Raw genomic sequence first — 27,670 nt, forward strand, 5'->3', positions numbered from 1 at the left:
AAATAAATTATTATTATTATTATTATTATTAAGACAACCCTGACCAACATAGAATTGTAGAGTTGGAAGAGATCCCCAAGGGTCATCTAGTCCAACCCTCCCCACAATGTAGGAATGCTGGAACATATTTACCTTTACCTTACACACAAATATCCACCCCAACTCCCCCCCCGGGGAAAAAAAAGGCGCTCGGTACTCGAACCGGAGATTCTCCCTCCTCCCCATCCCTGCCAACATTCCTCTATGGGGAACTCCCGCTCCCCCTCCCGGCTCGCCTACGCAACTGCAAGCGGCGTCGCTTCCCTCTCTCTCCCGCGCGCCCGCCTCTGCAGGATTCAGTTCCGACCAGGAGGAGGAGGAGGGAGAGAGAGGGGGGGGGGAGAAAGGGGGCGGGGCCGAACGCATCACCCCAGGGGGCGTGGCCCGGGCGCCGCGCGAGGGGCAAGAACGGCCGGCCAGGCGCGAGGAGGGAGAAAGGGGCTTCTGAGGGAGGGAGGGAGCGAGCGGGAAAGCGCGGGAGCGAGCGAACGTCCGTCCTTGTGTGTGTGTGTGTGTGTGTGTGTGTGTGGCGGCGGCGGCTCGCGCGGCAGTAGCAACGCTGCGGCGCCGCCTCTCGCGGGTGGCGCTGTGGGTCGGAGGGAGGCAGGCGCCGTAGGGGGTCTCATAGGGGCTCCGCTGTGGCCCCCCCCTCACCTTCCCCGTTCTTCCAGGGGGTGTGTGGGCAGAGAGTGTAGGCGGGAGAAGCGAGCGAGCGGGTGACGGGTGGGTGGTGGGGGTGTTAGATCCCTTGGGTGCCCTCTGTAGTTGGTCGTGAGGGGAAGGGGAGATCTCCCCCCCCCAAAAAAAAAAAAACCACACTCGAAAGGGTTTTCAGGGGGGCCTTTGTGATTTTTTTATTTTTTTACGTGGGGCCGAGCAGCGCATTTTTGGGCGGGAGTCTTAATTGTGGGTTGCGCATAACGCCCCCCCCCCCAATCATTTAAGTCTTCTGAGGAACAGAGCTGAGCTTTATTTCGGGGAGAGGGGATTAGACAAGGCACCTTATGTGTGTGTATACGTCTCTGGAGTAAGAGACCCCCCTCCCCACCTGCTTATTTTATTTTATTTGAGGGAGGGTCCCCCCATACTTTGCCTAGGAAAAAAGCAAATCTTATCTCAGAGCCCATTTATTTGGGGAGAGAGGGGGCGGGACGCGTAGCCAAAGAAGTCCTTTTGACAGAGATCTTTTTGAAGGGCATCTGTTTTTGGGGGGTCCCTGCTATAAGGAGCATCATGGAAAACTCTTGAGGGCCCTCGTGGGTCCCTTCTGTTTGGGGTTATCCTCGCAGAGTCTTTGAAAGAGAGAGAGAGAGAGAGACTTCTGGTCTGTGTCTTTTTTTGCAGTGGGGAGCTGATTTTGGGGTTGTTTTCCCCCCCAGTTCTCTGCTTTCTTGCAAGGAGCTAGCTGGGATGTAGGAGGGTTCCAGAGGCCTAGGCTTTTGCAGTTAAAACCTGTGATTCTCCCCATTATTATACGGTAGGTTTGTCCCCTGCACACACACATTCTACTTCCTGCTCCTGCTGCTGTTTTATTGACCTCACACCAGGGAAATGTCGGAGCTGAGGAAGAGAGGAGCTGGTAGAGATCATGAAACTGCAAACCTAATTGACAAGGTAAGGTTGAATGGGCCTCTTTTTCGTTTTACCTGTTTCCAGGTGTGGGGACATGGAAGGTGTGAGCCCTGTCAGTTTCCGAGGAGGATACTTCGCATACCATTTCCTCCCAGCAGATTCCACCACCCTTTCTGCTTGGGGTATGATGTAAGCAGTTCTTGTTCCCCACGGAGGATTAAGATTTGAAAGAGAGACGCTTCTTTGCTGTCTCCTCTTTCACTCGGTTATCATTTCACCTCTGGGGATATGCCTGAGTAATGAAATTTGGGGCAGGTGTTTGCTTTCTTCACCTCTCTCTTAGGAAGTCACTCTTCCGTGTCAGTGACACTTGACCGTCCTTTATCCTGCGGTGAAGGTGCGGGAAAATGAAAGTCATTCTCCCTTCCCCACACCTCTGCATTTTTAACATGTTCATTACTTAACAAGGTTGAGAGTATTCGAGGTGAATTGGTAAAGCTTAAAAATGTGGATATTGTGCACCGTTCCAGTTCTGCAGTAAGAGGCCGTTCTCTCTACCTGCAGTTTGCACTCTGTGCAGAAGGTTGTTCTTTGCATCACTCCTCCCCTTGTTCTACGTTTTCACTAACTATAGGATGTAAACAGACGGTTCACTAATACATTGACCCTGTGCATTGGAAGGAAGTAAAAAATAAATTGCTGAATTTGTTCTTGTTAGCTTGTTTCGACACCCATGTCAGGTTATATATTTATGGTTTCCTAACTGACAGACATTTGACTCTGGGCTCAGATATAGTATTTCAAGAGGAGAAGCTGTTGTTGTTCGCTTAACACCCCCCCCCCCTTCATGGATATCTGTGCATTGGTTTTGTGCCTATTAGCCCTTAGGCAGAGGGGATGAAACAATTCATTAGCAGTTGTGTTTCTGCCTTACGTAAACTGTATGTGATTTTAAATACTGAAACATAGGCTTTTAGAAGTAAGTGTCATTCCTATGACTGAATATTAAAGCTGACACTATATAAAGCATAATAGAGGCATCTTAATGAAATAATGATGCCAAGATTTTAATTATGTCTAGACTGTGTATGTATGCTTTGCCAAAAAATGCACCATTCTTTTAGTGCTAGGAAAGAAATGGAAATGGGTGAGCCCAGGGTTGTTGTTTTTTTTGCCTTTTAAATTCTAGCAGAACTTGGAAATGAAAGCTATTGGTATTGTAGTGGTGTTGTCAGTAAACTCAGTTGTTTTAGGGTGCTGAATATACCTGAGCAAGCAAGCCAGTTTTTCAAACTTTCTAACTTCAGGAAGTGATGGAATAAAGAGAGAGAGAGAGAAATGGATCCTGTTTTCAAGCTCATAAACTTAAAACAGAAGGCATACAAGAGAAGGGGACTGGAGGGAAAAGGTAGAATAAGATCACTTCTTCAAAGATGAAACAAAATTGTATCAGTCAGGCTGATCTTCCCATATTGGGCTGATCTTCCCTGTTCTTGCTTGAATAGCAGTTGCTTGCTCTTCTTCCTTTGGCTGAAGGATGAGGCTGGAGTTGCCTTTCCCCTTGCTTTTTTTCTACATCTCCAGGGCAACGGACAGTTGGAGCAGAGTGTTCTTTCAGGGGGTGGGGGGAATACAGGTTCCCTGTAGCTGTTCTGTTTCTGGCCACTGAATGGGGCCAAGATGGTCTGCTCCTTGCCATAATGATCTTCTTGGGATGCATAAGGGGCAGCTTCCTCATGGCTCCTGGTCTCATACCTGATGACAGAAGGCAGTGTATCCTGCCTTTCAGCTCTGCAGTCCCAGGTTCATGGGACAGGGGTGGTGGTGGAGAGAAGTAGCAGTGATTATACTCTCTCGAATTTTGTATTATGCCATGCCTGTCATGGCAGCCATGTTCTGACTTCTGCCTGCACCACTTTTTGACTGCTGGTCAAAAAAGGTTGGCGACCCCTGTTTGACGTTACCCACCACTCTCCAACACAAGAACCTTCATCTATCATAAACAAAACTGTATGGTAATTGTGTGTTAACTTTATTGTAAACTTGTTTGCATGTACGCCTGATGTTGGAAAGAGCACACTGCATGCATCCTGGGGGCAGCAAAGAAGTCCTTCATTGGCGCCATAATCTCTGTAACACTGGGCTGGCAATCCCTGATCCTTTGGTGCATCTCCTGTTGCCTTATGTGCATGCCTTTTTTAAATAAAAAAATGGAGTATTCAGTCATGTGAATCTTGACCTGCAATCTGAAGTGGTATAGCCAAGCTAACAAGCTAATAGGCTTGCCATCAAATCTGCTGCTTGATTTTTGCCATCTTCTATGAACTAAGCGAGAATCTTGTATGCTTATTTGTGTTCATGAAGGGGATGCTAATTTCTCCTAGTTCAAACCCCTGTTGAAAGTTGTTCTGTAGAGTCTCCCAACCTTCAAGAATTGCTTCTTGGAGTAGTTTTAAAAACAACAACAAAATATAGCATGAGCTTCTGCCCTTTGCTCCTGCCTTTGGGTAGCGTTGTGAAAAACACGCTGTTAGTGCACTTTAAAATCCTGGGTTTCTTACTGTGGGCTTTCACCACCGCAGGCAAGGATAACAACATTAAAAATCAATCAAAAGCATCCGGGGGAAATCCCGACATGTAACCAATGGAATCATCAGTCTTAATATTTTAAAGTCTATGAGTGCCACAGGCACTTTTGACGTGTGGCAGAAAAAGAAAAGGAGCTGTGGGTGCCCTAGTGGCTGGGGAAACCCAGCGGTAAGCCCTTCTAAGTACAAATTGTACCTCCACATCTGACACTGTCACAATTTTAGAGTTGAGCAGCAACACTTAGCTTTTTCATTCTGTTGAGATATCATTTGTTAGCTGCTTGCTCACAAGGGATTCCTAGTGGAAGGGATTTCCTGGAATTCCCATTCCTGGAATTCCCATTCCTGGTGGAAACCCAGCCAGATGGGCGGGGTATAAATAATAAATTATTATTATTAAATTCTTATAGTGGAAGCTGCCAACCTTGTTGTCATCGGTGACTCCTCTGACAATGGTCTGGTTTCTCCCCACTTCTCTTTCTTGCTGCCACTTAAAGGTCCCTCTGAGGGGCTCTCATGGGTGAGCTACCTGCTAAGACCTCTGTTGAGTGAGGGTAGCCTTGTCCAGGCCAGGGGCTTCTGGCCACCAGGGGTAGGGGTGGGGGGATGTGGAGGAACGTAGCCTTGGTGTGTCAGGAGGTGGGCCAGTACTCTATCAGAATTGAAAAGCATGCCCTGTATCTGAGCATGTGCAGAGTGCCTTCCCCCAGAATTATTATGCAGTCGCAGCCAGCCCTCGGCAGAGTAGGGCAAGGGACTATGAAGCTCAGGGTCAGGGCTGTTCCCTTCTGTTGTGCTGACTTGGTGTGGCAGTGGGGAGGGAGATACTGTGAGCATTTAGGTTGCAGCAGCTGGGACCATTCACCCCGATCCATTTTGAGTTGGAGTTGCTAGCTGTGCCCCCCCCCCCAAAAAAAAAAAATTGTTGGACTACAGCTAAGAGCTGTTCTACAGTGGAATGGAGTCCTTCAGAAGGTGGTGGACTCGCCTTCATTGGAGGGTTTTGAGCAGAGGTTTGATGGCCGTCTGTCATGGATGCTGAGATTCCTGCATTGCAGGGGGTTGGACTAGATGACCCGCAGGGTCCCTTCCAACTCTACAATTCTATGAAATGCTTTAAAAAGAAAAGAAACGGATTTGTAAAAATGTTACATGGAAAAAACACGAGAGACATTACACTTACTTCTGTAAAACAAGAAAATCTTTAATAAAATAAATTTAAAAAAATAAAAATTCTATGAAATGCTCTGGTGTAGTTGTGGCTCTAGAGCTCCTAGAGGGTAATGTGTGTTGTTAAACAACATGTTGTAATGTTTGATCTAATTACAAAAACAAATTAGTGAGCAATCCTGTGAGCCTGGGAAGGAGAAATTTGCAGCTGAGCAGTTATAACAGCATGGCAGTAGCGAACAATGTTGTCCTGGGCAGTCATATGTTGTCCTGGACAGTTACCATTGCTACTGTTTGATGATGTTTGCAGTTGTAGCAGGTGCTTGGCAAGCAAAGTTTTGCTGGGCTACTGGGTTTGCCCTTGACTGCTAGGAATCCCTTGTTTAATGAGCAAGCAGCTAGCAAATGACATCTCAACAGAATAAAAAAGCTAAGTGTTGCTGCCCAACTCTAAAATTGTGACAGTGTTAGATGTGGAGGTACAATTTGTTCTTAGAAGGGCTTACCATTCCAGTTTGTGTGAAGGAAAGACAAAGGAAATATTTACTTGCTGCTTATTATAATCCATTGGAGTCTCTTGCTTTATTTTGTATAAATAAGTTATCTTAAACCTATGAGCCTGGCAGTGTGCAGCTCTTCAAATTCTTGGAAGCGGTAGGGCTGGGAGTTAAATCTGGAGCTTTAGTCACACAACATGCCCTCTGCCCCTGATCAATGACTCTTTTAATCATCTTCAGACTAATTGTTAAAGGCCTGGTTATAAAGTTTCTGCCTGGTGCTTAAATATATAAAACGATGGTACAAGGTGAGCCTCTCCTCGGGAGAGTGTTTCACGAACAATGACAGCTTATGGAGAAGCAGTGGGACATAAAACAAGGCAGCCCTCCCCAAACTATTGCCCTCCACATGTCTTGGACTCCACCTTCCATCAGGTTGTGACACAAGTGAGGGAAAGGCGAAGGGGCTGAGAACAGCAGAGGCAAAAAAAATGGTGGCACAGCACAAAAACAGGGCTGCACACTTAAAAGGCTCCTAACATATTATTTTGCATTCTGCCACATACTATACTGCAGGGTACCAAAGCATCAGGCACAAGTGAGCAAAATGTACCATGCTACAAGTGCCTTCTCTGCAGGGTAAGAAATCCAGATGACTCATGCAAGTAAGCCATACTGCATGGAAAGCTTAAACTAATAATACTAACAATTTATACAGTGCACATGGAGTGACATGCAACATTATGTGAGGTGATTTTCACTTCCTCCCCTTCCTTCCCCCTGCAGTCCGATCCACTCACAGATGGCCACAGTTGGCTGTCACCCTTAGTGTTCGAAGCATTTCACATGTATATCAATATGCATTCATCAGTCATTTTATTTGTATGCTACCTTTCCATATAGCAGCCCTTTAAAATAGGTTAGTGTTAGCTGCATGTTGCAGATGAGGACTTGAGGTGATAAAGAATAGTAGTTTGCTCAAGTCTACCTAGTGAGTTTGTGCCTAAGGTGAGTTTTGAACCAGGGACTTCCTGGCTCGTACTACTAGGAACTGTACTACTACCAGATTTCTCTATAAAAATGAAAAGTGCCACATAGTTTTCTAAACTTCTAATTGGAATATGAATTTGATCTTAAGCATAAAACTAGTCTGTTTACTGAAGTTTCATAGGTTAGTTTTGTACAGGAAATTTTGCAGCTAAAATAAGTAATAGTGTATGATTATGATTATGATGTGTTCTGGGAACAGATTATTGGCCATAATGTGTCCAAGCTTTTTGTACTGATTTATGTTAAACCAAGAATGGGAAAACGGACCAAAATGGTTAGAATACTCATGCAGCCAATTATTTTGGCAGACATTTGAATCCTTTCATGCTTAAAATTGCTTTAGAAATATTACTTTGCACTCTTATTTCTCTTTCTTTCTTTCTTTCTTTCTTTCTTTCTTTCTTTCTTTCTTTCTTTCTTTTTAATAGCCTTAGCATACTTTTTAATAGTACTCCACTGGCTGTTGAAGGAGCACCTTATGTCCTTAAACCAGGCATAGGCAAACTCAGCCCTCCAGATGGTTTGGGACTACAACTCCCATCATCCCGAGCTAACAGGACCACTGGTCAGGGATGATGGGAGTTGTAGTCCTAAAACATCTGGAGGGCTGAGTTTGCCTATGCCTGCTTTAAACCTTCCAGCTTTCTAGAATTATCAAAGTCATAGAGTAGTTCAAGTTTCAACCCTGTGCATGCTTTCCTTATTTGTAAACCTAGCTGAACTCACTGAGACTTCACTTTGAGTAAATATTCATAGCATTGGACTGTATGACAGCTAACTGTACTTGAGAAGGGCATAACTAGAACCCTGGAATAAACTAGGAAGTTACTTAGATGTGACACCTTTTAAATTCTAACAGATGTATTATGGTGTAAGCTTAAGTGGACTATATTTCAGTTGAGATATATGAACATTTCATGAAGTGGGCTCTAGTTCTTATGTAACAATATATTTGTTAGTCTTGAAGGAGCCACAGCAAGACTCTTTTTGTTCTACAGGCTACCCCTCTGGAATAAGTAAATACTTGGAACTTTAAACTAGGGCAGTTGCTTTCAGAATCCAAACTTCCAATCTCTGGCTTTGTGATGCATCTGGAAGCTAGAGGTATGCTGTGGTACAAGGGGAAAAAATAGAAGCGAACAGCTAAGATAGCAACAGCATTGTGACCTCAAAAAATTCAGTCTAAAATAATCAAGCAGAAACTCAAACCAAAAGTTCTCATTTGTTTTTGGGATGTAGCTCAGATAATTGTAGAGTGGCAGGTGGATTATTTGAACAATAATATTACTAAAATATTTCACAAATTATTGGTTGGATTTGATTTAGCTGCTGAAATTGCAGAGAATGGTTTGGTTTTCTGTAGCCATGCAAGTGTTCTGTGAGAAGGTCTGCTGTCTTTGTCACATATTAGGACATTTAAAAAACATTGTGGATTTTAGGTACAGTCTCTTTAAGAGAGAGACTACTAATTCCTGATATCCATAGTTCTATGGAGTACCAAGCTGTAGTTTTCAGGATGGTCATATGTCTGCACTTTGCATTGTACGCTACTTTGATGGTCTAGTTCATGAGGTTAATTCCTCTACCTGAGTCTGTTTCAGGGTGGATGCCTTCTTGGGATGAAACATTCTGACTTAAAATTGCCAGGGTTTGAGCTCTTCACTTTTTTTATTTTGGGGACTATAAAGACTTAACCTCTATTCTGGAAAAGCTTGAATGGGTAACTACTATGTAGTAGGACTGGGAATCTGGCCTTTTCCTGCAGAGATTGACAATTCATAAAATGCCCCATTCTTTTTCATGGAAAGGTATCAACCCTGTGGAAGGAGAGAAGAATTGCAGTAATGTGAGAACGGTATTCTTTGGGGGGGGGGGGAGCCAGGCTAGAAACCTAAACATTTTGGAAATATTGAAACCGGGGTGGATGATCTTTTTCTGCAGCCCCCTTTCTCATGGAAAAAAACAGAAAGGATGGGAAAACTGAAATTATATACAATATTTATTTTCAATACTTTATTATTAAGCTTGTGGAAAGCATTATGTGTAACTTGGCATATAAAATTGTTGAGTTTTCTACAATTCTTAAATTTTAAGGTACAAATCTCTTATATGCCCAGTCTTAGAGATGGAGCAGCAGGCTGCACTCTAAAGATATCAGGCATACCTTGGGTTTTACTCAAAGTAGTCCCATTGAAATATATGGACCTAACTTAGTCATGTTTTATTAATTTCAGTGGGTCTACTCTGTTGTTTTGCCCACAGTTGAGAAAATGGAGGGAAGGAGGAGGAAAGGTAAAAGCAGTAGTCATCAATCTTATAGTAGATAAAATGAAGTTTTAATTATTTCGGTTCAGAAACTGTCTCTTCAACCTGCAATATTCAGAAATGGAAGAAATGAGTTACAATCCCCCCCTCTTTTAAACTTCTTCCTACTCTTGTAAAAAGAAGTGTCTCTTTGTTTAACAGAATTACATTTGAGCTTTACATGTTTACAGTACAGGCATCCTCATGGCTTGCAAGGAGACCCTCCCCAGAGCCCAAAGAGGATGTCTGTAAGGGCAGAGGAAGCTTTGTTTAGGCTGCTCAGCCTCCCTGCCAAACAGCTGCTGTGTGGGGTAGTGCAGCAGCGGCAGCTGCTTTCCTGCACATCCTTCTGCCAACCCCATAGCTTCAATTTTAGTTGTGGATGTTTTTGGATACAGTATTTTTAGTATGGATTGAAGTTAGAGTGGTAGAGAGTGTTTTTAGTGGGCGTTTAGTGGGTTTCCCCACTTAGCTCTATTTCACTTATGCACACAGGGCCAGGAGGTAGCCTGATTTTGCCCTTTGGGTGCCTCACCGTCACTAGATAGCCTTGTGGGCTGGGGACCAGTCCCTATCCTCAGTGCTGCCCTTAAGCAGGCTCCAAACTGCAGGCTTCAGCTTGCCAAAGTTTAATTCAAGTCTATACTGAAAATAGGAGAAGAAAATACTGCCCATTTTCTTGGTAAGAAGAAAAACCTCTCCTCTCCCTTAACTGTTTTATTTTACAACAAATTTCTTTCAGCTGATAACTATCCTTAAAATCTTGTGATTGCTATTAAACTCCTCTCAGCAGATTTGGGTTTCCTCTCTTGCTTTTTTTTAGCTGACACTACTGTAAGTCTTTCAGAATGACTATTCATACTGTGCTCTGATCGGCAGTTGTAAGATACAGTGTTCATGCATAATGAAATTAATTCCTATTTATCTTTGATAAATGATATGGCAGTAAATGTAGAAAGAGCCAAGGATGGAAAACATCTCACATTCTTAGGCACCAGCATCAAATTTATTGGTGTCCAGTCAAGAACATTTTCCCCACCCCTGTGAAGTATGAGTACAGGTATAATTTCTATCCTGTCTTTTATTTTATTTTTATTTTACAGTTTTTGAATTAATTGCTGTTTTGAACAATACAATTAAAGTAACATACTAACAAAATAAAAAGAGTCAAATTAGGAAAGAAGGTCATGGATTATTTTGACCATAAATTGTTAATACAAATATACTGGACTGCTGAGCATGATGCATGCCTCAAAAAAAACTGACCAAAATGTTCTCTCATTTATTTTCTGTGTTCTCACGTTGGTACCTTGTCAGCTCAAATAAGGATAGGGAGTACAATTTGTTAAATCTGTTGTTGTGTTGGTGTTGACTTCTTCCAGTGTTCAAGCACATTGAGTTTGGCGGGATCTTACTTTCCATATTTTTTTTAAAAAACAGCTTTCTTATTTGTTTTTGAAAAGCTGTATCTGTAAAGATAAATTTGTTCACAATGTTGAGAATTTCTAGTATTTGACTTCTCATGAAATCATGCTTTGCCACTGATTTCGAATAATGGAATAATAATAAATTATAATAAATTTCTATATTACAGTACGTTGAATGTTGAAACAATATGCTGGTGTTATGTGTGTTCTTAGCTTCTTAAGCGTATTTGCATCATGTGCTTTGTTTTAGGATGTAGATGGAGAAGATAGATTTGCGGAGCTAGACCTCAGGACCGATTCAGACATTCCTGAAGTTGTTCCACCAACAGACCGCACTCCAGAAATTTTTAAGAAGGCCCTTTCTGGGTTGTCTTCCAGGTATGGAAAAATAAAACTGAACATATTACTGTAAAATAAATTAAGCAGATTGTATGTAAGCTAAAGCTTTATTCTTGGAATTAGTTGCTTGGAGATGCATTCAGGGAGCCATTTGAATGGAGACAATTATTCAAAAAAATGGCCTATTGTTTTTATCTCATTATCTCTTCCTAGTGTTATGAGTTTATAGGTGCCAGACATTTTGAACCTCATTGAACCTAGTGGGACTTATTTCTAATTAAAAAGATCACATTGTCAGTGGTGTTCTGACCTCGACATTGAATTTGGTTTCAAACATGAAAAAGTTACATTAGACTCATCAGTATTCTTTTGCTCAGTTGCTGAGTGTTAATGTAGCTTAATACTCAGTTTTGTTTCTCTTGTTATGAGGTGGCAAGTAGTTGTAACATTATGGAATTTTTTTCTTTTGCAGATGGAAGAATTGGTGGATTCGTGGGATTTTAACTTTAGCTATGATTGCAGCTTTTTCGCTGATTATTTACATGGGATCATTTATGCTGATGCTGCTTGTAAGTTTCCTGAACTGTTAAAATTTATTTGCTTTGTTTTAGCATAAATGAAAACCAATTTGTTAATCACTTCAGCCTGCCTTTTCTCAATTAGTCCGTTGTGAAACCAGTCTAATTGAGTAGCATAGCCATATAGACTGGAAGTCTCCTTTGCTTTTATAATCCAGCACTACTTGAGGTTTCAGTTAAGATGTAGAAGCTAGAAACTTGTAGTTGAAATCTGAAATGCCAAGTGAATTCCTGTCTCTGGAGCAATATTGAACACAGGCCTTTATACACAATGTAATGTGCGTTGAGAGTTTCCCTTGATGTTGTATGAACCAGGAAGCCTGTGCACTGAATTTCTGGAGTGCCTATGAACCTGCTAAAGGCATCTGTGAAATGAGCTATGCCATATCAAAATACTATGACTCACCTAAGATTAGCTTCCAGTTCCAATTATCTAGGAACACCAGCATATGAATATGATGCATTTCTATCCTGTATTAAAATTTGGACTCGCATTCACCTTTTACCTTGATTTCAGGTCATGAGCATACAAGTAAAGTGTTTCCATGAAATCATCACTATAGGTTACAGAGTCTATCGTTCTTACGAGTTGCCGTGGTTTCGAACACAGAGCTGGTAAGTAATTTCAGTTCTAGCTGTTTCCAGCCTTTCCCCATTACATCCATAGGGGTGACTTTTAGTGGAAGCACAGGCTGAGGATTTACTGACTGCTTCTAACTGCTGGCTTTGTGGTGCTTCACTTCTGTACTTGAATTAAAATAAGTGATACATCAAATGCTTCAATAATGGACATAGTTAAAAGAAATGTAACAATTTAAAACGATTACTTTTTGGTATCCCCTGCAAAATACCCCTCCAAATCATGTTGTATTTGCTTGCTTCGACGAGCCTCCATTGGAAGACTCCTAAGTATGCAAAATGTTAGAGTTTTCTTACTTTGATACTTTCATCTTTAAAGATATAGAACGATATGAAGAGAGAGAAAAGGGGGCACCCTTCTTAGAAAGTATCTAAAGTTGCTTTATATGTTGCAGGTATTTCTTGCTGTGTGTGAACTACTTCTTTTATGGAGAGACTGTAGCAGATTACTTTGCTACATTTGTTCAAAGAAGAGAGCAACTTCAGTTCCTAATTCGCTATCACCGGTTTATATCTTTTACACTTTATCTGGCAGGTAACTTGGTCCAACTTGTTACTTGCCATTGCAGTTATTTACTACTTGATGTCAGATTCCAGTGTTCTCCCTTTCTGTGCTAATAGACAAAAAGAGAGCGTTCACAGAAATTACAGAATTAACTATATGCAACCTTTGAAAACCACACTCATGGGTTGCAGTAAACACTGAGTAACTTGGTAAAGGCATTTTGGCAGTCATCTCCCATGTCATAGCTCCAGAATTATTTTTAATGAATAGCTTCAGTGTTGAATAAGTCTGGGAATGGGCATTCTTGCATAGAATCTGGAATGGCCTGATCTTGATCTGATTCTGCAAGGCACTTAACATTGTTAAGCAAAAATGCATAATTAGTATCACTTAACAGCTAAGTGTATTGCAACTCTTAAGCAATCCAAAGTGTGTATTCTTGCTTTGAAAATATAATATGCCTTGGTGGGCCGTGAAAGTTCTAGGTCAAGACTTTCCAACATGCTTTCCAGGTGTTGCAGACTACAGCTCCATCAGTCCCAGTCATGTGGCCCTTGTATAGGAAGCTGTGGGCTGTTTTTGTTTTTTATTGGTTCATTATACAATACCGAGGTTGGGCCATACTTTATGTAAACCAAATAACACTTCCAGAAAATCCTCTAGAAGTTGCCATCCAGGGAAAGGATTTTCACAACTGTGAAACAATTACTGAGGCTGCACTTTTGTGCCCTCTTTCTTTTAAAACCTAGATGTAGATGAGGTTATCAAGGGAGTGGTGCTGCCTAATCTAATCATTTGTTGTAAAGCACAAGGGAGGGCATATAATGATTATCCCATTGGTATTGCATTTTTAATAAAGGCAGGCACCAGACTGAGTACATGTGACATGCCCAAATTTTGAAATTTGTGCTTAGAAGTTACCAGCCATCTTTTTCGCTTTTGTCAAATAACTGTGCATCAGTGTTGCTTGAAAGCTATTATGAAAAATGCTCTGTTGGATGCAGACCTTATTATATACAACAATAACTCAGAGCGGGGTAGATTTTAGATACGGTTCACATTTTAATGTGAACTTTCTTAACTGGTACGTCTAAACAGTATAAAAAGCAAAATAATAATAATAATAATTTATTCTTTATACCCCGCCCATCTGGCTGGGCCTCCCCAGCCACTCTGGGCGGCTTCCATAAAAACCAAAAATACAGTAAAATATCACACGTTAAAAACTTCCCTGAACAGGGCTGCCTTAAGATGTCTTAAACACAGCTATTGTTCAAAACTCACAGTTCTCTGAATTTTGTCCTGCGGTTCTCCAAACAAAAGAAGTACACCAAATATGCTGTTAGAGAAATGTGTGCATAAAAATGGATATATTGGTGAAATAACATACAAGAACACATTATATTAGGGGAAATAAAGATTTATTTTAAAAATTACGAATTGATGCAGAGATATGGCAAACTGAATTTAAGATTTGAAAAATAAGAAACTGAAATTGACCCATCCTTAGTAAGAAGCCTTACACCCTGCTTGTGTGCAGGAAGTCAGATTTGTAATGATGCATAATACATACACGTTCTCGGGGTAGTACTCACAATTATTGGAGCATGTTCCTATGAGAACCCTGCCAGACTTCCTCTCTACACTGCTTTCTAAGAGAGCATTGAAGGTACTCCTATCCATTAGGCATTTGGCAGTTGGAGCATTCAGCTCCTAGGGTGATTTCTCAGGCTTTTAGCTATTCATATTGTCTTTGTTGGGAGATTGCATGTTGAGTTTTAAGTGCCTTGGAGATTCTGTTGAAAGGCACTCTATAAATCTTAGGGTTGTTTTTTTCCAAATCAGTCTTTAAATACTCATCTGTAATTATAATTTTAAATATTTGGCCTGCTTACAGTTGAAATGAACAGTGGGAGCTTTGGAAACTGAGTCCTTGCCATCAGTTTCCTTACAGTACAGTGGTACCTCTAGTTGCGTTCCGCTCTTGTTACGGACTTTCAGCTTACGAACGCAGGAAACCTGGAAGTGTTTACTTCCGGGTTCACCACGCGTGCATGCAGAAACGATCTGCACATTTCGCACATGCGCAGAAACGCTCGATTGGCCCTCACACATGCATGGAAGAGGCGCTCTAGTTGCGGACTTTTCGGGGTGCGAACGGCACTCCGAAATGGATTAAGTCCACAACTAGAGGTACCACTGTACCTGTATATAAGAATCTGGACAATCTTGTTCAATGCACTGCTTAAATTGGCCCTATAATCAGGAGGTACAATGGAAACAATTTTAATCTCTAAAGAAAACAGTAGTATTTACAAAATAAAAAAAATTCCTTCCAGTAGCACCTTAAAGACCAACTAAGTTAGTTCTTGGTATGAGCTTTCATGTGCATGCACACTTCTTCAGATACACCATCTGAAGAAGTATCTGAAGAAGTGTGCATGCACACGAAAGCTCATACCAAGAACTAACTTAGTTGGTCTTTAAGGTGCTACTGGAAGGAATTTTTTTATTTTAACTATGACAGACCAACACGGCTACCTATCTACTACTAGTAGTATTTACAGTTATGGTATGGAGGTTAAGACTGATACAATTGAAAACCAAAGTGGAGGGGGCAAGCCCAACAATGCAACTGGCTAGCTTCTGTTTACTGAAAGGCTGGAAAACATGCACCTGCTTTCTGTTTTTTTGCATAGGTTTCTGTTTGTTTGTATTGAGCTTGGTGAAGAGGCACTATCGCCTGCAATTTTACATGGTGCGTATCTATCCTTTAGCTGCTAAATTTGTTGTCAAAATAATTAGCAGTATTAAATCTCTTGCTTTTTGTGTTTTTGAAGTTTAATGTCCAAAGTAGATTTTAAAGCCTTATGAATACAAGTTATTAACCTGCACTGTTAATACAAATCTGGATTTGAGATATGGAAGTGATACCTTTGTCAATGACTGTGTTGACATGTTTAGGCTAAATCACAGTTTCTTGTGATATGCATAGACCAGAATGTGTCCAATGCAGCTTTGGGCTCTCATTCTTCTCCTTTCCCCATTCCCATTTCTCACCCCACATGACTGGGAGGAGGAGGTTGAAAGATTTCACTTCCAGAACAACAAGCTGGTTGACATAACCTGTGTTAACTGAAAGCAAACCACCTTCTGAAATGATGGTTTGAAGTAACCATAGTTATATATTAACCATGTTCTGGCTCCAGAAGACATAGCTAGCTGTGGTTAACCAAAAGCAGCAGTAGAAGTTTGTGAATTCCCTCTTCCCAGTTGTGTGGGAATAGGACAGGGTGCATAACACAAGTTTTTGTTTTGCTTAGGCTCATTTCAGATTGTGCACATGGCCTAGTGGGGTTGAAACCAGCTCAACGTGTAATAATTATGGGTTCTTTGTTGAAGACTATTGCTATAAGGCTTAATTCAATCTGCCAATCTAGACTGACTACACTTTGGAAAAAGTGAATTTGTTATTTTCTATACTAATCAGCCAGCAAAACTGTTGGGGTATTCAAAATCTTCAGCATGAACATAAAGAAAATTGTTTGAAATTTAAATGCACATTAAACCTTTAACATTTATGTTCTCACCTCTGCCTAAGTTAACAGTAAGAAACCAGTAACTATTTTAAAATTATTGACTTACCTCAAGGCTGTCAGTATTTTGCATTTTTCAGTGGCTGCACTTTAATCCAACATGTGTTTTTGAATGCCTCTACATAGTACTGCTTTGTGGAATGGTTGCAGATGTGCTTGCAGTTGTCCTGAGTGATTAAAACACAGAAATGTAGATTTACAAAAGTGTGCACTAGTACTTTGTGCACAGTCAAATATGTACAGTACAAATGTGTATACAGCTAAAACAACTCTTCATCACAGATCAGAACAAGAGACTTTAGAAGTTTGGAAATGTATAGCATCCATGCTGAATGTAAATGTAAATTGAGAGTATCTACTTAGCACACACAAAAAGCACACATCATAGTACACATATGCAAGTGTCAGAATAGGTCATATGGAGAATATTAATCAGTGGGATTCATATTTGAACCAGACATTAACGTCTAGTCCCTAGTAGCCTACCAATTATTAGCTACATTTGAAATGGTAATTTAATTGTATGAAACCTCTCTAGAGTTGCCACATGACAAATCACAGTTTGTTTAAGAAGGGATTCTTCTTCTTTAGTACGTCTGCAGGTAGTGTAGTTTTGATCCTTTGTTCATCAATAACTTGTAGGAACTAACATCTGTCTGGACAATTTTTCATCATTATATTGCATGCCATCACCATAACTTTGCCACTAACATCTTTAATGTTCTAATTCTAAATTGTCTTATATGTATATGCTGACTATCCTATTATTTTCCACCTTCGTTCTTCCTCATTCCCATTAAGATACATGGTTAAAAGTATTTTAATTCCCAAATAGGAAAATTATAGGAGTTTTAATAGAAATCTCTTTTTATAAGTGTCTTGTCTTCAAAATTAATACAATTAGATTGTGATACTGTTTGTGTACACCTCTAATTTCTTAGAATGTCTGTGCAACTCCTTCAGCTAAACTACCATTTTTATTTAGATGTATTGATCTGTTGTAGTGTCACTAACTGTTGTGTTATTGCACTGTTAACAGTTCGCATGGACTCATGTCACTTTGCTGATCATTGTAACACAATCCCATCTTGTCATCCAAAATCTGTTTGAAGGCATGATCTGGTAAGGGGACAGTAATTCTTGCAAATCTATACATATGTCTCAATTGTTTAAATAGTATGTTTCTAGAGTCTGGTAATTGTTTTCTCTTTCACAAGTTTGTCTGCAGATAGTCCATGAGGCCTTGTCTAGGCCTTAAAATATCTGGAATAAACAATAAAATGGTTAAAATTCAATTCAAAATTGAAACGTTCACCCTCTGAGTAGTCTTAAAATATTGGTCAACACCACTGTAATCTAATTTTCAACTAGCATTAAGGGCAGCTGAATGTAGGTCATAGAAAATAAGTGCCAGTTCTAAATACATTGCCTTGGAGGTCTTGTGGGTAACTGCAAAACTTTCTTCCAGAGCCTTTAGGATTATGATGAAAGGCCAGAATTAACTATAAGGAGTATGGATGGGTATACCTCAAGAAGTCATGCAAATGTCTCAGTAAATTTCATTAGCTTTATGGTTAAATCCTGAGTAAATTGCATTGCTGGTGAGTGTGATTGCCCAGTGTTCAGGAAAAGCTTCCCTCTTCCTTACAAATGGGCAAGGACCACGATCCAAAATATTGTGACGCTAGTTTTGTGAACTAAAGGGGACTTCTGGTTGTTCAACAGCAACCTTCCATCTCTGTGGCAAACTGCTTTTGAAACTGAGGGAATTTGTGATATGGAATGAGTGTCAGCAGTTCAAAGAATGATGTTCAACGGTTCTGCCAGTTAGCACAAGCCTTTGAATGAATTCAGGCAGTTAGTTGATTCCCACTCTGTTTTCCTGTTGTCTAGCAGTTGCCAATGGAAAGCAGGTCTCCTATTGCAAGAAGAGACTCAAACATAAATTATGAATCTAATTATTTGTGGTGAGGGGGTGTTGCTGATGCATAGCCTGGATTTATTTTAATTTACAGGAAGTGTTTGTCTCTTTAAGCATGTGCTTTGTATCCATCTCTTTTCCAGACATATTTCTGATTCATTTTTTCTGATTCATTTCATAACTTTCAAAGTGTTTGGCATATATTTACAGTGTACAGAATTTCCTCATATTGTAGAGCCATCTCAAAGTGATCATTCTGTAAACATTTGCATTTAAATTATTATTATTTTATTATTATTATTTTATTTAAAAAGTATACTGTTGCTGTCCTATGAATTTGCCTTTGCAAGTTGACCAGGATTTTTTTTCAAAGTTACTGTTCTTCATAATAATACCTCTGGGTTGACTCTAAACTATAAAACATTTTTTCTTTTTACTGCTCAGGTTTCTTGTTCCTATCTCAAGTGTTGTTTGCAATGATATTGCTGCTTATATCTTTGGATTCTTCTTTGGGAGAACTCCGTTAATTAAGGTACAAAATTGGTTCAGTAAATAATCAAATAACTTTTTATAGGTTTGGCTCATGTTTGGCTTCTGTTTACTCTGTGGAGGTTTAACACTTTCCTGGGGAACTGCAGAATATGGCACATCCTGGTTGCACATTTATTCAACATATTATGGCTATTTTGGAAGGGATTGTTTTGTCCAGCAACTAGGCTAACTATAATTTTGACCAATTTTACAGTATGGCTTGCTAGTTGTGTTCTCGGATTCTTCACATGCTTCTTATGTACACATACAGATTGCTTTCTTTGTTATATTCTTTGCTATTTTCTATACTTGAATGTTTCGTTAACTTGTCAGAGGACCTCTTACTGTTGGAGGAAAAAAATTAGGGCTATGGATGGGTCTACAGTGTTGGCTTTTGTTGGTGATCAGAGTGCATTAGTTGTATTTCTAGCACTCTTAACCTCAGATTTTGATTTCTGAGAAAACATGATCCTAGTCCCCAGTAGCATTAGCAGTCATTTTGTCAAAGACAAAATCTGCATTAGTAATTTACAGGCTCCTATTTGAATGTGTCTTTGAAGTCACTGCTGCCCTCAGACACAATCCCACTACCTTATTTGAAAAATAATTGAAAATGGAGGTGTACTTTTTAAAGGGTGAGCATTCTTACCCGTTATAATATACACATATCTACGCATACTACTCTAGAAGTAGTACAGCACTGGAACATCAACTGATTATACTAGATCTAAGTTCTGCTTATGTTACGCGTGTGTGTTTTGCTTGGACAGAAATGCAAAAATTGTTGTAACTTCTTCATTTCTCTCTCTGATTAGCTGTCTCCCAAAAAGACCTGGGAAGGCTTCATTGGCGGTTTCTTTAGCACAGTTGTGTTTGGATTCCTTGTAAGTGGATGTGCCCTTCTCATATTAATGTGGTGTTGTTCATTGCATTTGATTTGAAGCTGGCGTGAAACGCTCTGAAATGTGGCCCGTCTGTTGAAGCTTTCAAGCGTCAGGCTCTTGACAAGTTAAGGCTTGGAATACCACTTTGTGTCTAGAAGTTGTGGATGGCAGGCTGACTTGTGATTGTAATCACAATTGCAGACAGCTTTCTTTGCTGCAGCAGAAGAGAGCTGGTTGAGTGACAGCATGCCATGTGACTATACCACCTTCCCTAGCCACTTGGGTGAACATATCTTCACTTGGTCCCTGTATAGACCACCCTTCAGTATAAGAATCGTTGGGTGGTATATGAGGTATATCACAGAGCAGTAACTCATAAGTCAGCGAAGTCCAGCATTTCACAAAAAAGCATCTATATACAAAACATTGCTAAATTGTATGCATTTTACAATACAGGGTATTATGCTTATCGGCCATAATGGTCCTCAAAATTATTCACCCTATTAAAATGTGATTTCCAGGCTGCCGGTGCTGCCTTTGCAGTGACATATCTTCAATACCAGGATTCTATTTGGTTTCTACAAGTATTACGAAGTGCCACACTCTCATGTTTTAAAGACAGTAGCAACAGAGTGTGATGCTGGAGAGAACACCTGTGCCTCAGAGTCTTCTCCCCAGTTGAGTAGCTGTTCCTGCTGCTGATGGGGATGGGGAAAGTGGTTTGGTGTGGAGTAAAATTCTTTTGCTCCTCCTTGGAAGAAGGGACAGCCTTGGAAAAGGGGGTGATTTTGCCTGGTTGCATAAATTGGAGCAACACCCATCTGGATGTGAAACCATGAAAGAGCGACTGCTGCTGGATTTGCCTTCTGTCCTAAGAGCAGGCAGGACTTTTTAATCCTTTGTCTTGACTAGGGCAGAATGCACTTTTAAGACAATCATTTACCGGGCACTGAAAAGACATCATGTTTGGCACCAGATAAACTTTTCTGGGGAGGTCATCCCACATAAAGGATTCCACAGGCGTGAAAACCCTGTATTCAGTCACCAGCTGCCTGACTTCAGATGGTGGGTAGGGCCTCAGGAGAAGAATGGAGATCTACAAATCACCTGGAGTGGCACGGGAACAGCCATTCCAACAGTAGCCTCATTTCTGCAGAAAACATTTCAAAAGTGCCTTAGGGCACAATGGGAGGAGTGAACCATTTTTTCTTGGTGGAGGTAGATATCCTTCTCTGGGATTGTTCTTCCCATTCATTCCAGAAGGTAGGACTTGTTCATATCAGGCTGTTGCTCTGCTCTGCTTGGGAGGAAGCTCCCTTCCCCTTTTTTTTCCAGACTGGAGATGAGCTTGGGCAGAACTCCTTTCCTTTGGTTTTCTTTTCTGTGTCTTACTAGTTCTTCCTCTCACTTGTGAAGCTGTCCAAAGTGGGAGGGGGGGCTCTCTCCCATGCAGAGAATAGCAAAAGCTTGATTTGCCTAAACCAGCAGTTCTCAACCTGTGGGTCCCCAGATGTTGTTGGACTACAACTCCCATCATCCCTGAGCTCTGGCCTTGCTAGCTAGGGGTGATGGGAGTTGTAGTTCAACAACATTTGGGGCCCCACAGGTTGAGAAAGGCTGGGACCTAAACCTTGCCTTTTGGATTGAATGGGAGAAGCAACCCAGAGGAAGGCTATCCTCCTACAGTGAGCCCATCACAGGTAAGACCAGTGCTCCTTTTCCTTGTACTGAAGAAGTCCAAGATGCCCTCAACTTGTCACAAAGATCTTATGGACGCCTACTGTGCTTTTCAGGTTGCCACCCTTCTGGCTCAATATCAGTATTTTGTATGCCCAGTGGAATACAACAGTGAAACCAACAGATTTGTCACAGAGTGTGAACCATCAGAACTATTCCAGTTTCAAAAGTACTCCATACCACCTTTGCTTCAGGTTGTGCTGGGAAAGGTAAGTAAGGCAAAATCTTTAAGACAAAGCTGAATCTTTCAAAGTTGGCATTCTGAATGAAATGCTTTTTTAAAAGCCCAATTCTCTCTCCCTTCTTCCTTTTGAGTAAGTTAAATAGCAACTGCGTGAGGAGGAGGGAACAAACATCCTTTAGTTGCCTGAAGTAACTCCTGCTTTGTGCTGCTGCTGCGTAGAAATAGGCAGGCCAGGCCAATCCACCTGCCTTCTTCTAATCATTCATTGTCTTCCAGAAGGAAATGGCACCATGTGGTTTGCTCTATGCCCACTTTGTGCCTCTCTGCAGAAGATGGCAGCCAGGGAAAGCTCCCCCATGTATCTAGACCTAAGGCTGTTTCCCCAACAACCTTTTTCTGATGTCCCTTGCCGGTCCATAACTAGGGAAGAGGGACAGGGAGAAATTAATTTTAAGAAAAGAAGAAAATGAGAGGGAGGCTTTAATTAAAGTGTACAGACCTCTCTGGAACTTTGCTTGAACCCCGACCTCACGCTGGTCTGAGAAGGCTGGATACTCTTCTTTCACTGATGAGGTCAAGATGAAGAAGAGGTAAAGCTGGTCTGTTTTCTTGAGTAAGGTGCCCATCCTTTTAAGCATTTAATGCTCCAGGTTGTCCTTAAGGGGGGGCTGTGGATATGGAGAAAACTTAAGTTTCTTATAAGGAAAATTAATGACCATAATTTCTTGTAGGAAACAGTGAATTTGTGCCCGTTCCAGATGCACAGCATTGCTTTGTCAACATTTGCATCCTTAATTGGACCATTCGGAGGCTTCTTTGCAAGTGGATTCAAAAGGGCTTTCAAAATCAAGGTGTGTATGAATCTGGACGTATGAATCTCCCCTGTACCGAGACTTCTGTGTCGCTTTTGTAAGTACATGTAGAAATAGAAATCTGCTGCCCCAGTTACCTAGGGGTATCTTTTTAAATTGAAAACATGTTATGGATTAATTGACTAAATATTGCACCTGTAACTTAAATATAATTGATAAATTGATTTAAAAGCAGTTTAGAAATGTTACATTAAATATATAATTAGTATTAATTAGGGCAGCTGTCTTCAAACAATAAATTGAGTTTCCTTTTTTCTAAAGGATTTTGCTGACACCATTCCTGGCCATGGCGGAATAATGGATCGTTGTGACTGTCAGTATCTGATGTCTACATTTGTTCATGTCTATATCACCAGTTTCATAAGGTATGTTCTCTATTAATAATTCATTGCAGAGAATTGACATGAAGTCGTTACATGAGTCTTCATTTCAGATACTACTGTAACCTGCTCTATGTGTTGCTGCCTTTGAAAAGTGCTCAGTCATTTACACTGGCTCATAACAGAAGAGAACTCATTGTCGGGGCTAAGGAAATGGCTCCAAATGGAAGTAATGGATGTAGGTAGCAATGTGAATGGTTGCTTTAACTTAATAGAAGCTTACATTAGATGCATGTCAGGACAGAGTTGCTGGTTGCTTGTCCCAGTACTCTACATTGTTTTATGTGTAAAACCTCTCAGAAAGTGCCAGTGGCAATTGGCATCATCTTGTTATCTGACATTACTGTTCTGAGTTGCTGGAGACTCAGATGCAAAGGTATAGGTCCATTAATGGGCTTATGCAAGGGGAAATAATAGGGCCCCAATTCTGTAGTGGTGCAGGGAGCAGCATTTCATATTTCCTCACATGCAGAACTATTTTTTTTAAAAAAACAACAACAATTTTTATTGGTTTTTAAACAAAAACCAATACAAAAACCATTAAATACTTATCCTGCTGTACTGCAGAACCAGTTTTTGTGACTGGTAGGTTATACACCTAGCTTTGTTCTGACATTCTTAAATTTCCCTCCCTATAGTAATGAGTGCTTGGGTGGATGTTCATAATGAGGAAATGTGTCTCTCAGTAGATCTGGTTATTCATGTTGAATTTTTGTGACCTCATTAAGGTGTTTGCATATGTTCTGGTTGGCATGCTTTTGATGCTGTACTGTCCCCAGTAGAGCGAAAATTTCATTTGGATGAGCTCTTTATAAGCAAACATTTGATTACAAGTGGTATTGCAGATTGATACCTTGTCTCCTTCAATTTAATTGCCAGAGGCCCCAATCCCAGCAAGCTCCTGCAACAGCTATTGGTGCTTCAGCCAGAGCAGCAATTAAATGTCTACAAAACTCTGAAGACGCATCTCATTGAAAAGGGGATTCTTCAGCCATCGCTGAGAGGATAGGCAGACCAAACTGTGGACTACAAAGAGAAGTGCAGCTGGAACTACAGGTTTTGCTTAGATGAGCATGACATGTTGGACCGAAGTCAGACTGTGTGTCTGAAGATATGAATGTTTGTTTACTAAGATTACTGTGAATATCTAGGAGGCCATGCAAGATTTAAGTTCCTTCTAACTGCATGTTTTTGCTGTCTAGTTTAGTTCCTTGGGTTGATAAGATGAACCTTCTCCCTTGGTTCCCAGCTACAGTTTTTTAAAAATAACTATTTTTAAACAACGGTGGGCACACTCCTTCTGGAACAGGAATTCAACAAATGATTGGGAGTATGCAGTTCATCAAAATACATTTTAGTGCAATGATATTAATGACTCCAGCTCAATTAATGACATTTTGCCGTGCTGCATTTTAGCTGACAGTATCACTAAACTTTGACCAAATGGCATCTGTTTTATCCTGTTGCATTACTTCCCCAAAATAGGAAAGGGGCCTGTAATGGAGGAAGCCTTACAGGAAAAGCGTGCCTGTAAATGGATGCCGGAGGCTGGTTTTGCTTTTAGTTAAAAAGCCTAAGAGGCAGGTGAAAAATAAAAATAAAGGAATGGCTTCTTGTAAAAGGGAAATGTTCTTTGGGAGGGTGGGGCTTTTCCTCATAGCATCCTAAAGACCAGTTTAAAGCACAAAACGCCTACTTGAGTTGCAAGCCTCTTCTCTACCAGCAAACTCTGTCCAGGGCTTTGGGGTTGAAATGACTAATTAGTCTCTGGAATGTGCTCATTTGTGTCTCCAATGTTTGGACGTGTTAAATAGAAACTCCCCCTTCCTTTATGGTAAGTGCAATAAAAGTGGTAACTCAGCAATATTTAGATCACTTTCGTAACAATGTTAGTTGGAGTCCTATGCTGTGAGATTAATCTAGTGCTTCCACCGCTAATGGAGTCTCAAGGGTGTTTAGTCAGTAACGGAGTTGGAGATTACTACTTCTTGCCCTGTGGGGAGGACCAGCACTTCTATTGATAGATGTGCTCCATATGATTTGCACTTTTGAGATTCCTTACTGAAGTCTGCATGAAATGTGACATTTCTAATATTCAAGGCATGAGTTGCTTTTTAAATGCTTCTGTGTGGTTTCTTTTTATCATGCGATAATAAAAAATATTTTTAAAGCAAATGAAAGTAATAAACCTAAAGCACACGAATGCCAAAAACATGGTATGGTGAGGAGTGATTAAACAGGATTTAAGGCATTAGGAGTGTAATCCTCATGGAAGTTTCTTTCTACAGAAGTCTCACTGAAACAAAGGATATTTGCACAACAGCACATCTATTTCCATTCATTTCAGTGAGGCTTGTGCAACAGAACCTTCTGGAGGATTCTACCCTATGAACTTGGTGTGAGTGAGCTTTCTTCTGTGAGCTTTCAAGGTTTCATATTTCTTGCCCTGCTTGGTGCTGCTTGACTAAACTGTGTAGTGAAACTCAACACGTGTTATTAACGTCTGACTTCTAGAAAAATGAAATCCGTTTACATCATTGTACTACTTGAGTTCAGTGTGTGTTTTGGTTTAGGATGGTATATATCAAATCATTATGACAGGGTGACTGAACAAGCTGGAAACCTTTGATTCTATCAAAATCAATGAAACAACATCACCAGTAATACCTAAATATTTACAGGCTTCTTCTAAAATTACCTTGGTGGTGCAGGAGTAGCTATGGTGTTTGTCCTTTCGATGCTTCTCCTGTGATAACATAAATTGAAAATAGCATAGGAAATGCATAGGAAATGCTGGTACTGTGGAAAAAGTTGGCCCACTGGGAACTGGAGCAATAACTAGTGTGAGAAGGAGCCGTATTGTAGGTTCCTACCTCTTACTCTGGGGCAGACACACTATGCACTAGCACCCATGATGCCGAGATAACATCAGAAGAGGTGCCTTGAAGCTGGATTAGATATTTCTTTAAAAGAAACAAAACAATGCAGTGACTTCTGTATTTGCCATATCTTGAGATCCTAATGGAACTGAGTACTCTGAAGTACCTTGCAAAGAAAGTTTGGCAACTACCTTCCTCCTAACAAGCTGTTGCTCGTACATTTGGCATGGTCTGGACTCCTGATCATATGGAGTGTCTACATGTGTACAGCTCTGTCTATAGGTATCCTTTCAGACACTGGGGTGCACAGCATTCAACGAACGCATGTGGGTAATGTTTATTTGAAAATATAATTACTTTCCACCATCCAGAATTTTTCCCCCATCCAGAATTTATTTGTGGATCAATAACTACTTTTAGAGATCTCAGCTTTCAAACTAATCACAGCAATGACCCCATGGGGGTGATGGTTAAGCTCTAAAAAGAGCTTAATCTGAAGAAATGGCCTAGACTTTCAAGTTTAGAAGCATCACTAGGAAAATTTGCACTGAAGTCAGTAGTCACTTGTAGGCCTTTGAAATTTGAGACTTAAATATATTTTTTCTTAGGAAATTTTCTGCCTAATTACTTATTTCATCCTGAAGGTGACTCATATAAAAATGTAAAACTTAACTTTAATGTAAAGGTGTAACTTTTGGGTTACTTTGGTGTACTTTTTATAGCATTTGTATTGAAATAAGACTGTATTTAAGCCATTGAATGCAGGAGAAGAGCTGGATCTGCCAGCTCTGTTTGCACTGTTAAGAAACATGTAGAATGTTTGCTGCTCATTAAAAAGTGAAATGCCTCCTGGTCACTTTGGATGTGCTCTGATCACTTTAGAATCTGATTGTTTTTGTTTAGGACACAGTTGAAAAGGTTCTCCCAGTGTGCTTTTCAGGAACAGCCTAAGTATATTAGCAGAAATGACCAGACATACTCAAGGATGCAAAAACCCACACCCATGGCCATCACGGGATATCTGCAGCAGTGCCAAGTCTGGTTGTTGTCATGTAAACTTAAAATAACTAAAGGTTAAAGCTTGCTGAACTGTACCTGGGACAGTAAATTCTTAATGAGCATAATCTTTTCAGGGAAGGTGAAGATGTCTTGCTGCTTTAGCTTTTAAGGGGTTTTTTTAATTACATGCCGGAACATTTTCTTCAACGACCTGTTTTTTATTAGTTCAAGCAAACTGTGTGATCAAAAGGAAACATCCCCAACCCCTATACTTTTTCATTTGCACTTCTCTTGGGTGAGACACTCTGCCTTGTTTAGCAAAACTTTAGAAAATTGTGTGTATATACTGTAAATGTTGAGCATTCAATACTGTAAATGTGTATTCAAAATGTTTTAGTTGACCATTTTGTAGAGCTGGAATGGGGAAAATAAAGCCCTGATCAAAACCTTGATATCCTGTCTTTGCTCATGACTTGTTCTTTTTGCAGATGTTTGAAGTTTGCAGATGAGTTTCACTATGTGTTTCCTCAGTTCCTCATGTGCTTTCTATAAAAACATCAGTTTAATTCCCAAAAAAGAAAAAAGCTCTAAGTAGTAAACAGATTACAGTGGTACCTCAGGTTACCTACACTTCAGGTTACAGACGCTTCAGGTTATAGACTCCGCTAACCCAGAAATATTACCTCGGGTTAAGAACTTTGCTTCAGGATGAGAACAGAAATTGTGCAGCAGCGGGAGGCCCCATTAGCTAAAGTGATGCTTCAGGTTAAGAACAGTTTCAGGTTAAGAACGGACCTCCAGACCAAATTAAGTTCTTAACCCGAGGTACCACTGTACTAGCTTTTATTGCACTTGACAGGAATACATAGATGTTTCAAAAAAGAAAAAGCAGCTAGATTCATCCATACATAAATTTTAAAATAGCATTAGATGAGTATAGAAGCTTAACATACTTTAATATGGTAAAATAAAGGTTGCT

At 40.5% G+C, this 27,670-nt stretch overlaps 1 protein-coding gene across 2 annotated transcripts; it reads left to right on the forward strand.

Moving 5' to 3' along the window:
* Nucleotides 1–550: 550 nt before the first annotated feature.
* CDS1 (CDP-diacylglycerol synthase 1) lies at nucleotides 551–27,143 on the forward strand. Of its 2 annotated transcripts, none has more exons than XM_082236552.1 (13): nucleotides 551–1,653; nucleotides 10,898–11,025; nucleotides 11,459–11,555; nucleotides 12,082–12,179; nucleotides 12,599–12,738; nucleotides 15,408–15,466; nucleotides 17,344–17,426; nucleotides 18,670–18,757; nucleotides 19,572–19,640; nucleotides 21,434–21,586; nucleotides 22,293–22,412; nucleotides 22,695–22,798; nucleotides 23,693–27,143. In XM_082236552.1, exons 1-13 carry the CDS (start codon nucleotides 1,591–1,593, stop codon nucleotides 23,820–23,822), a joined length of 1,332 nt encoding a protein of 443 aa, XP_082092678.1. In that variant the 5' UTR covers nucleotides 551–1,590; the 3' UTR covers nucleotides 23,823–27,143. The 2 variants fall into 2 exon arrangements, with proteins under 2 accessions (XP_082092678.1, XP_082092679.1); XM_082236553.1 differs by lacking the exon at nucleotides 551–1,653 and adding an exon at nucleotides 3,607–3,626.
* Nucleotides 27,144–27,670: the final 527 nt, after the last annotated feature.

This window comes from Podarcis vaucheri, assembly GCF_965113315.1.
Source record: "Podarcis vaucheri genome assembly, chromosome: 9".
In the NCBI taxonomy this organism is placed as follows: domain Eukaryota; kingdom Metazoa; phylum Chordata; class Lepidosauria; order Squamata; family Lacertidae; genus Podarcis; species Podarcis vaucheri.